We start from the raw sequence: 12,016 nt of genomic DNA, 5'->3' as shown, positions 1-12,016 counted from the left end.
TTTGTTGAGTGAATTTCTTTGTTTATACCATGTAGTTATTTGCTTTTCCACCAGATGGCAACTATGTGTGGAAAAACAATGTTATTGTTTTTAAATCTCAGAATCTGATTTTCAGGATTGTAAGGGACTTCAAAGGTATAAATCCAATCACCCTTTCAAAACTTGAATTCCCTCACCACCGCCACTACCATTAAGATGACATTCGAACAATAGCGAACTCCTTTAAGAAAGAGAAACTCTATAATACTTTGTCTATGGACAGGACCCACTACTGGAAAGTTCTTTGGGTCCAGGTGGCAACATTCTCCTGGAATAACAAAGAAAATATAAGTTCTTCCCAAGGCCATTCTTCAAGTGTCTAATGGCAGCTAATGCTATTGTCTTAGTCATCTAGTGCTGCTGTAACAGAAACGGCTTTAATAAAGTGGGTGGCTTTAACAAAGAGAAGTTTTTCTCTCACAGTCCAGTAGGCTAGAAGTCTGAATTCAGGACTTTGTCGGATCTGGAGGAAGGAACCTCAGGTCCAAAGGATGCCCTCTTCTCCCGGCGCTGCTTTCTTGGTGGTATGAGGTTCCCATGTCTCTCTGCTCACTTCTCTCTTTTATATCTCAAAGAGACTGGTTTAAGACACTATCTAATCTTGTATATCTCATCAATATAACTGCAACTATTCCATCTCATTTCATTATAGTTACAGGATTTACAACACATAGGAAAATCACATCAGATGATAAAATGATAGACAATCCTACAATCATACAAGGGAATCAGGACCTAGTCAAGTTGACAGATATTTTGGGGGGACACAATTCAATCCATGACAGCTATCTTCTGTCTTCCATGTTAAACATTCCTCAGATGACAGAATCCCCTTACTATCCTGGCAGCCCTCCTTTGCACACACCTTGCTATTCCTGTATAGGTTCTAAATGAGGCACAGCTCAGCTCCTCAGCACCTTTACATCTTTGGTCAACTGTTTCTCTTCTTGGTGAAGCCTCCCCTATTTAAAATTGCACCTCTCCCTCCTGCAGCTCCTTATCCTGTCTTCTGCTTTATTTTTCTCCATAGCATTTAACACTATTTAATAAACTGTACATTTATTTTGTTTATCATCTTTTTCTCCCACTAGAAAGTAAGGCTCGTGAGGGCCAGGAGTTTTGTATGATTCACCTTTGTATTTTCAGGGCAATCAATATTTGTTGAATGAACGTATGAACCAATCAATCAATGAGGGTACCTACTTTCCGGATAATACCTCAGCATCAAGGAGAAGACAGCAATTAATTCTAGTTAAAAACCAACGCTGCTATTAATGCAGGCAATGCCATTCACCTTCAGATGGCCCACTTACATGCCCAATGGTTCACCTTGTGCTTATTCTCAGCTGTGTATTTACAGAGTTAAAACCGAGTTTCCCTCCATTCAGTATTTATGAAGCTGGTTTTCGGGATCCAAGCCTAGAAATTTACATGATTCCTTTCTGAATTTCATTTTTGGCCCAATTTCTCAGCATGTCGAGATCTTCTCAGACCTCTAGTGAAGTGGTGGAATGAAAAAACTATCTTCTTTCAGCTTGCCTAAAATCTATACGTACAAGTCATGCATAAGTCAAGTGAAATATGCTGAAAATGTATCTTAGTTTAGTAATAAACCCAGTGCCGTCGAGTCGATTCCGACTCATAGTGACCCTATAGGACAGAGTAGAATTGCTTAGTCCTAATACCAACTATTATTGGTGTAGTGCTGTAAGGCTGGTAATTACTTTTCATTTATACTATTAATGATTACAGCTGTCTGAAGAATCCCTAGCTAACTGAACTAAGACAACAGAGTTTCTTAAACTTGAGTGTGCATTGGTCAGTTGGGGGACTTGTTAAAAGAGATGCTGGGCCCCCAGAGTTCCTGATCCACTAGGTCTGCAATGTGACGTTCCCAAGCGATGCTGATACTGCTGGTCTGACACATAAGATGGGTTGCCCGGGGGACAAGACGCAAATAAAGGTCACCTGATGTAAACTCACGTGATCTTTTTTTCAGTAGGCAACTGTGCTTCTCACCCCTGAATGTTTAAAAATGATTGATACCAATTATCAGGGGCATTTTAGAAATTATGTTTCGCCCTTTTCAGACTTCAGGAAGAAGGCAATGACAGCCTGTATCAAAACCCTTCTGACTAATTAACCCACAAAACAGCTACCAACTCCAGAATCAGTACTTCCTAAATGGAAGCATCCATTCCTGCTGATCTATTTTTCCTTTTTGCCCCATCAGACACACCTCACCCAGACCCTCACACATGTCCCCTCCTTTACCTTTCCTGGTTATACTGAGATTTCACGAGGTATCACTTCAACCACCCTCTGCTTCCACCTTCAGTGCTGTCAGCTGGGGTTTTCCCTCCAGCGTCCAATAATTTGAATGCTCAAAATTAGACTAATATTAACACTTTCCCCTTTACTTACAAATCAGTGTTATCAGGCTAGTTTAAGTATAGGGTTAAGATCATGGGCTGTGAATCAGAGTAAGTTCAAATCCAGGCTCTGCACACACTGGCTGTTTAACTTTGGGCAAGTTGCCTAGCCTCTCTGAGTCTTGGTTTCCTCATCTAAAACCTGGGGATACTAACAGGATACTAACAGTGCCTACTTCACAGAGTTATTGTTAGAATTAAATGAGTTTTTACCTGTTAAGTGCATATAACAGCTCCCTGGCATATTGTAGCTATTATTACCACTATCACTCCCATCGCTTTCACCAGCTTCACTCAGGTGGACTCATACCTCCAACCTTTCAGTTAGCAGCCAAACACGTTAACTGTTTTCATCACCCAGGGACCCGAGTTACACAGAAGTGCCTCAGAAGAAAGGTCTGGTTATCTACTTCCAAAAAACCAGCCATTGAAAATTCTACAGAGCACAGTTCTACCCTGACACACATGGGGGCACCATGAGTCTGAATCAACTCGAAGGCGACTCGTTTTAATATCGTACCTAATAAATATAGATTGAGTCATATGAACGTCATCTTACTGAGATATCTGTCTACATTTTCAGGTTTCTTAACCAAAACTCCACATGATACTCAAAGCATCTTTATAAAAACTTCTGTTCACACTGTTCTCTCCACTGGAATGCCCTTCTTCCTTCTTAGGCTTTTTCATTTTGTCCAGTTGAAATCCATTCCTTCATAGTCCCAGAAGACGACTGACTCCTCTACAAGAAACTTAACTCTTTCTACCTTGCACTGAAGGAATCTGTATACATGTCACATCACCTTGACTAGAGGAACATAAGCTGCTGTAGATATTTCTTTTATTTCCGTTAGTCAGTGTCTTATATAGAGTGGTTTTCCTACTCTCACCAATCTAGAAATGCCTGTAAATGTGTTGCGACAGAACAACGTCCTGGAGCATACCAAGAATGAAGAACAGGATGAGGGACTGGAAAGTCCTAGAAAGAAATGTGCCTTCCTTCAACTTAGAAGAAAAGAGCAAATTGTTAAAGATAAATTGAAGCTGTGTGGTGATTTAACAGGTATGAGGAGAGAAGAGTGATTATGAACTAAATATTTTAAATACAATGAGAACAAATTAAACTGAAAGAAGCAGAGGATGAAATTGGGAATCTGATTACAGTAAATCCGCAATTTATGAACTTCCGATTTACATTACAGACAAGTTGTACCTGTCTATAATGTTCTGTAAATTTGCCCTCACTTTGAAATGAATGAACCAACCCCTTCCTACTCCCAGCAAATTCTTCATCACAATCACCTGCACTTGCTGCATGCACAGCTTTTAAATCACCGACAAGGCTTCAAGCCCTGTCTCGCATTAAAGTTAGTCTAAATAAGGACCATATGCACCTGTTCCAACTTACCTACAAATTTGATTTAAGGACACGCTTAGGAACGGATCTCGTTTGTAACCCGAGGACTGCCTGTAACGTAAGATTTCTCCGGCACTCCATGGCAGTGGTTCTCAGCCTCGTCAGCACATTACAATCACCTACACAACCTTTTTTTTTTTTTTAATTGAGATAAATACGTATGTAATAAATATTTTGCCATTTCATCATTCTTCAAATGTATAATTCAGTGACATGAGCCATGTTTATTGTGTTGTTCAATCATCATGATTATCCATTTCCAAAGTTTCCCGTTACCCTTAACAGAAGCTCAGTGTCTCTGAAGGAGTGAGTTTCCCTTTTCCCCTCCCTTCTGCTCATCCCTGGTAACCACTAATAAATTCTGGTCTTTAAAACACTGATGCCTCGGTCCCACCCTGGGGTCTTGGGTGCAGCTTGAACATTGAGCTTTGTACAACTTTCCCAAGTGATTCTGATGTGTAGCCAAGGTTGAGAAGCACTGCTCTCTGGGCAATGTAAAAGGGTGTTAAGAAATTAATAAAGGATTTTTAAACAGAAGTAAAGGCCTGGGTAAAATGGGATAATAATCATTTTTAATATACTGGTCATCATGTTTTAGAACTTGAGGAGTAAGTGGTTGTTCTGGAATGGAAGTGTTAAAAGCAGAGAGTGAGGATGATTCAGGGTAGACAAATGGTATTACAGAAAGTCTAGGAGACAAGGAATTCAGTAGCACTTGGTAGAGTAAGACTAAAATAGTTTACAATTGGCTCTAGGCTGAAAATAGAAGAGATGGGCCAGGATGAAACAGGTGGCTAACGGAAACTCTGCTGGGAAGAAGAACAAAGAGCAACCCTGAAGAAGTGTGGAGACAAAGGATCAATGAGTTCAGAGAGGGATTCTGAGAAAGATGCTGGAAGTTGGGGCAACTTTCAGACATGGCAGAACTTGATGCGTGGCAACAATTGCATGATGCTGAAATGGAGATGGTTATGGGTGTAGAGAAATTTTGAAATCACGGTATCCCTAGTAATAAATAATGAATAAAATTCACAACAGCAGCAGAAATCACCAAAAAACTGTGTCTTGAGGGTCTAGCAAATACAATGCCATTAATTGCTGGAAGAGGTGTTATAAGCAGTGGCGTAGCAGGGAAAAGGGGATGTGTTTGTGGAAAGTGTGGTGAAGCAACTCTTCGCCTGTGAGTAGGAAGCAGCTCATCTCTTACTGCAAAGTGAAAGTGCGTTAAAAAATTTCTTGCTTTTCAGAAAACTAGGTATGTGTTTTAAGGTACTTTTGTACTGGTAACTGTAATAACCAATAATCCTTGTTTTTCATCACTAAGTACTAAACTTTAAAGGAAAATGCAGTAAATACAAAGGCAAAGAAATACATTTATTTAAAAAAAAAAACACAAGTGCTCATAATAAATGAAGGAGTGGAGCATGAAGTCACCACTCTAAATTACTCCTTCAAAGCAGGGCATGTGTAGACTTCCTCTCTGTACTGCCACGTTTCCCCAAACTCTCATCCTTTTTCCCACATCAATCCTGCATGCTACTTCAAGAACCACTGAGTGCATAAGGGGAAATCCCACTAAGTGCACACTAAGCTTAAATCCCTTTTCAGAAAAGTCAGATCCCTGGATCGCTAAATCCCCTAAAGTGGTTACATTACTGCAGATAATGATTGACCGACATCTCCCTATAAGACAATGGCATTATAATAATTCTATAGCAAGATATAAGAGATTGTCAGGGTGCCTTGGAATAAAAAGGTGCTGCACAGATAGGGTAAATAGTTCTACCTACAGCATCACCCACTCAGTGGTAAGGTGCTTTAAAATCATTTGCCCTCTAGTAAATATTAAATGTAATTTTTGCCAGTAATAATAAAAAAAGTCTTAGTTTTTATAGGAACATCAACCTCCACTGAGCAGAGAAAGGGGGGGGGGTGTAAAAATTTTATTACCAGAGAATGCAAAATCATATACAAAGAAGTAAAAATGAAACCCATTACAACACCCATATTAGGAGCAAAATAATTCACATTATATTCCCACGTCATTGTGGCAAAATATATTTGCATCGCTAAGTACAAAAAGAATACGTATAGCCAACAGAAAAGGTAAAAACTGACTACAATGAATAATACCTAATATTCAACATAGCAGTGCTATTTCCAGGTCCTGGTTATTAAACCCAGAGTAAAAAAAAAAAAAAAAAAAAAAAACCCAGAGTAGCAGTGGTTTATTGATCTGTTTACAATTCTCCAAAGACAAGGATTAAAACTGCTGTTTTGTTCTGACATACAAGAAACAGTGATGGAAAGCACTTAGTCCACTGTCTGGTAAGCACTCAACAGTGACAGTTCCCAAGTGCACTGACTTGACCCACCCTTCCCCCTTGCCGTGGATTGAATTGGCCCTTCAAAAAGATATGTTGAAGTCCTAACTACCGAATCTGTGAGTGTGACCTTGTTTGGGGAAACAGGGTCTTTCTTTGAAGATATCAGTTAAATCAGACCAGAGCAGGGTGGGTCCCAATCCTAATCCCTTTAAGTGGCATCTTATTAAAGGAGGGGACAGACAAGGGGACAGGGTCACACACAGGGAAGACAGGCATCATATGAATATACATCTTCAAGTCAAGGGACACCAAAGACATCAGGGGCTACCAGAAGATGGCAGAGACAAGGAAGGATGTTCCCCCAGAGCAGAAGAGAGAGCATGGCCCTGCCGATGCTTTGAATTAGGACTTCCATCCTCCAAAACTGCAAGAAAATAAATTTCTGTCTTTAAAGTCACCCACTTTGTGGTATTTTGTTATGGCAGTCCTAGGAAACTAAGGTACCCCTCAAATATATATACATACATACACACACACACATATATACATGCTAACCACCCCTTAATGAACGTCCATTGAAAACTCAAATTGAGAAAACAAGCACACTGTGTGTAACACTAAATGTCCTAATTAACAAGAGACATCCTACTATAAAACTGTGTATGAGCTAATTTCTTACACAGGAGGAGCACACCAGGTCTAAAGTTGGCACTGATGAGCAAAGGAAAGGAAAAGAGGTGAAAGAAGAAACCAATGAGGATGCAAAGGCAGAAGGGAAAGAGAAGGCAATGGCATTGTTAGCATAAAGAGCAACCAAGAAACTCATCGAGAGCCAGGTCTATCAAGGAACACTTACCCACATAAATTTTCTAACAGTGCTCAAAGCTGTAATGATCCTAGAGCCCTGGATGTGGGAACTGCCAACACTACTGGGTGCATTTCTTTCCATGGCTCCAAAGACTCCCTTGGGCAACCAGCGGAAACCACCCTAGCTATGAGCTCCTAGTGGCAGTGAGGGCAAGAGTAGCTGGTCTAACGCAGTTTATCCTGGCTTAGGCGGTGATCCTCCCTTGGTATTCTGCCTCTCCAATGTGGTCTTTGGTCCCTCAGGGAATGACTTTATTCTCCCAAGGTAAACTCAAAAAGATTCAACACAGCTAAAGCTTCAGCAGCCTTGGTGCTATGCAGCTGTTTCACAGAAGAACACAGACCCTGTGATTCACATCGTCAAAACCTCCCCAGGGTTGGCTGTAAAAACCCTGTGTGTGCCAAACACAGCATCACCTCTGCCTGGTCACCTGCCCATTTTTTGCTGTGCCCTGATTCTTCCTGACCTTATATGAGTGCTCCTCTTCCTTGCTTAGTCTTCCTGGGGATCACAGTGAGAGCCGAGCATGATTCTCTGCCTGTCTCTGAATTCCCGTACTTATTGCACAGAGCGGAAACCCTGGTGGCATAGTGGTTAGGAACTACGGCTGCTATCCAAAAGGTTGGTAGTTCGAATCCACCAGGCACTTCTTGTAAACTCTATGGGGCAGTTCTATTCTGTCCTATAGAGTCGCTATGGTCGGAACAGATTTGACAGCAACGGGTTTTTTTTTTTTTTTTTTAATTGCACAGAGCAGTTCACAAAATCCCTCTTCGCTACGCCTCTCCCAAGGGTTGCCCCAACAATTCAAATCTAGTGTTGGCGCTGGAAAGTTTAAAGTTCCCTAACAAAATCATGCACACTAAATTGAAGTCATGAATTCTGGGTTAAAATCAAAACTTAATCTTTTGTCAGAGTAATTTAGGATGGAAATTTTCAGCATTTATTTCTCATCATTTTGTATGATTGAGGTAAACTGTCCAGTTTTTCCAGATGAACGCATCATAGTTGCATTATGAAAAAGCTATTCATCACTATCCATGCATTCATTCACTCAACAAATGCTTGAGTGCCAGGCACAGTGACAGGCCCTGGAGGTACAGTGAACAAAACATAATCCCAAGATGTCATAATCATTTCTAATACTTTGTTACTTATCTCAAATAATCTGGCATATTGTAAAATTTTTTATTTAATGGTAAAATAAGATTGGGAAGTGGGGAGGATCACATGTGAAATAAATAGCTCGTGATCAAATATTATTGGAATTCTCTATCATTTAAATATTTCTAGGTATGAAGAACATTTAACAATTCTAATAAACAATATTGACCATTGAAATATGTGCTATTCATTTAAAAGCATGCTGGTATTTTTCTTTTAGAGTTGCTGTCATTACACAGATGCTGACCATGTAAAATGTACTAACTGCTTGAACAAAACCATATCAAGAATAAGAGCAAGAAAATTCTGTACAACAAAAATTCTCATGCCGATAATGAAAAAATACAGCACAATGCTTCCAAAACTAATACATCATGCCATAACTATAATATCAAAAGATAAATTTTACTGTTTGTAGCACATAAAATACAACTTACATTTTTCAAACTTAATCGACGGCTTCTGTATTACAACCAACATGCAACTATATTAACAACTTTCTTACCAAAACATCCATGTACAATGTATGTCCAATATACATACAAAAAGCATTTAGGGGAAAGCGTTTGTCCTTGCTTTTTACATGTATGTGTACACAGATATAAACATATATACACTCATAGGTGTAACACACCTTGACAAAAAACTAATTTAGCGAAGATCAAATTTTTTTTAAATCCTGCTATTAGGTCTTTTTCTTTCTGTTTTTGAGGCTTGATAAAGAATCTAGAAAATTACTGAACTCACAAAAAAAGACACAAATATCACACTTCAAACAGACCAACTGCTTGTCAGTATTTGGACCTGATTTGACCAACAGGTTTAATCCACTTCCTCAAAGGTCATGCTGTCAAGGTGAAGGATGAACCTCTTCTACTACTGAATTAGGCTGGCTGTCATTCTGAGACCTAGGCTGCTCATCCACGTGGGTCACTTTATCGGATAATCTTGCAGGAGGAAGTTCGCTATTCGCCCCCTGATCAATAGGTGATAGGGTACCAGGCAATTCGTTCGACATCAGAACTTGCAATGATTCTGCTCCATCTTCAACATCTACTTGAATCCCCAGAGCTTTAAGGATGTCACATTTGCACATGGGGCATGTTCCATGGGCTAGAATCCAAGGGTCAATGCAATTCTTGTGGAAAAAATGTTTACAAGTCAGAACACGAACTGTATCATTAGGCTTATAGAGTTCAAAGCAAACTACACAGCTGTCTCCATTTGGAGTGATTTCCTCGTCCCCCTCTTTTAACACCCGGAGTTGCAGCTGGCTAAATGCCTTATTGAGATCTGTTGTTAATTGCTGCCATCTCCTGTTCTGAATCCTTGCTACCCAAAGTCTTCGAACGTGATAAAAGATGAAGTAGGCTAAGGTTGCAGTGGTGACAATAACAAAAGACACAAAATAGTGGTTCATCCAGATGATGTGTTTCCGCCCGACTTCAACCACAGCTGTGACGTGAATTCCCTTCTGGATTAAATGGAGAATTTCTGTGCCTTTCAAGTTGCCAATCATCACCACCACGATGTCTTCAAAGGCCTGATGAGACATGGGAAAAACCTGATTGCCAGTTCCTGGAAAGTTATAGATGATCACACCACTGGCTCCTTTCTCAGCTGCCACCTTAATTTTCTGTGTGAACGTACAACCTCCCCGTTCAATAAGGGCAAGCCAAGTCTCTGTGCCTTTTGATCGGCTGAAACTGGTACTGGGATTACATGCATTTTGGGATTTTCCCTCTGGTGGCACGATAACACCTGCTACTCTCTTCAAAGTGGAGCTTCTTCCAAATACTCCAGTCTCCCCCAACTCTGACAACACGCGATTCCCCACATGGAAGGATATGTTCATGTAAGCAGTCCAAACAGCGCTGGCTCTGCAACAGTTCTGACTAAGAAGCCAAAGAAAACTGAATTTCGCAAGCCAGGAAGACACAGCGTTGATTCTCCCGGTGCCAGTCTTGAGTAGATTCATCTCTCTCTTCCCCTAGTGACTCAAGAACCGACTCAATAAAAAAAGGTGGCTTCCACATCTGTTGGCAATCAATTGAAAATGATAAAATGAAAAAAATCTTCTGGGTGAAAGCAAGTTCCACTGTCAGCCAGCATGTTTTTATAAGGAGTTCTTAAAGACGTCTTATGAGTTCCAGATGTTTTATTAGAGAGAGAAAGAGAAAAACTTTAGATTGAAAAAAAAAAAATCCCAGTTTCATTACTGTATCTCTAGATACTGCTTACTGTTGGGTGAGGGATTATGACATAAAAGACAACACAGCCAATTAGATAAGAGCTTTGAGCATGCTGCGAATTTATTGGCTTGAATGTTTTGAATGTTGTTATGGGTGATTTCTATGCTGTTATAAGATGAACTCAATTACTGTGCTACATATAATGTTAGCAGGTATCACATTAAGTTAAAAATTAAATGTAATTTTCATTTATAAATATAAAATTAATACACTGTATGCTTTTCAAAGCCTGAAAGCATATGTTAAGAAAGCCATTTAAAATTATTTTTCTTCACCAGGAGGGAAGAAAATATTTTCAACAAAATGGCAAGCTTTTAAAAAAACAAATGATAATTAAAAAATTAGCACTATGACCAAATGTGAGATAAAAGTGGTGAACTCAGGTGCTAATTTTTTATTTATAAATCATCATACTAAATTTATGTAATAAAAACTCGTTGATAGTGTTTTTTTTTAGTAGAGTATCCCATTCAATTTATTTGAATCTCACTTTCTCATTCTTACACTGACTATCTTTATGGGTGGTGGGAGTAAAAACAAAGACTAGTGTCCAGAGAAGCTCTTTTCTTTGCAGACCCTAACATCTGTTCCTAATTTAATACTGTTTTGAGGGAAGAGCAGGAAGGCCGTAGAGGAAATGATTAAATATAGCAATATTGTTGTTAGCTATCGTGATGTCAGCCCCAACTCACAGCAACCCCGTGCACAAGAGAACAAAGCTTTTGGCTGGATCTGGGCCATCTCTAGGATTGGTTGAAGATCAGGGCCCTTGCACTCTAGAGGGTTTTCACTGGTTGATTTTCAGAAGGAGATCACCAGGCCTTCCTTCCTAATAGCAATATTAGTTTAGCATGATTCATTCTAAACAAAAAATGCAACTATTTATTTTAAAAAAGAAAAACTTCAAGCTCCCCACTTAAAGTTAACCATTGACAGCAGTGACTGTTAAAGGTCATAAATTGATGCTTTTTAAACAAAATTTTTGCCAAGCTCATCAAACATCCCTGGTGGAAGACCCCACACATAGAGTCAGCTCTGCCTACATTTTCACTGCACTGGTGTCAGTGGCACAACATCACTTCAGAGTCAAAGAAGGACTTCCTAACAAGCATGGGCAACCGCTGCTGCCGCCATATGCATTCCCGTGGGCATATTTCAGTGGTTCTTTTTCACCACCTGGAAAACAAAAGCCAAGGATTTTGACCTTGAACATAAATGTCTCTGGTCTCTTATGTGTAGTTACTAAGAGATCCTTTTGCTTGGGTCTCCCAGGGACTAAGGGAACAGCACGGTTTATGAAATGTTAAACAATTTTAGGGCTAAAACATGATAACTTAAGGGAACAAAGGGGAAGGGGGAGGGGAAAAGTCTCCATTGGCTGAAAACAAAAGGGCACAGAAAGAAAAGACAATCTGTGTGAAAACGTCAGCTCACAATGATTGATTTTTCTTTCCTAAAATCTTCCAGTAATTTGACTTGTTTTCCATATAACCCCCCCCTTTTTTTTAGTGTTAAGA

The 12,016-nt window shown here is 39.7% G+C and overlaps 2 protein-coding genes across 3 annotated transcripts in view; both read right to left on the bottom strand.

The window, feature by feature from the left end:
• The window catches only part of CADPS2 (calcium dependent secretion activator 2), a 608,633-nt gene that overhangs the window by 389,787 nt on the left and 206,830 nt on the right, over positions 1 to 12,016 (bottom strand). The gene's annotated exons all lie outside the window — the stretch shown is intronic.
• RNF133 (ring finger protein 133) lies at positions 8,932 to 10,762 on the bottom strand. Its single transcript, XM_049893895.1, has one exon. The coding sequence runs from the start codon at positions 10,223 to 10,225 to the stop codon at positions 9,098 to 9,100; it is 1,128 nt and encodes a 375-aa protein (XP_049749852.1). The 5' UTR covers positions 10,226 to 10,762; the 3' UTR covers positions 8,932 to 9,097.

This window comes from Elephas maximus, chromosome 8, assembly GCF_024166365.1.
Source record: "Elephas maximus indicus isolate mEleMax1 chromosome 8, mEleMax1 primary haplotype, whole genome shotgun sequence".
NCBI classification, from domain to species: domain Eukaryota; kingdom Metazoa; phylum Chordata; class Mammalia; order Proboscidea; family Elephantidae; genus Elephas; species Elephas maximus.
This window is presented reverse-complemented; position numbering and strand designations above follow the sequence as displayed.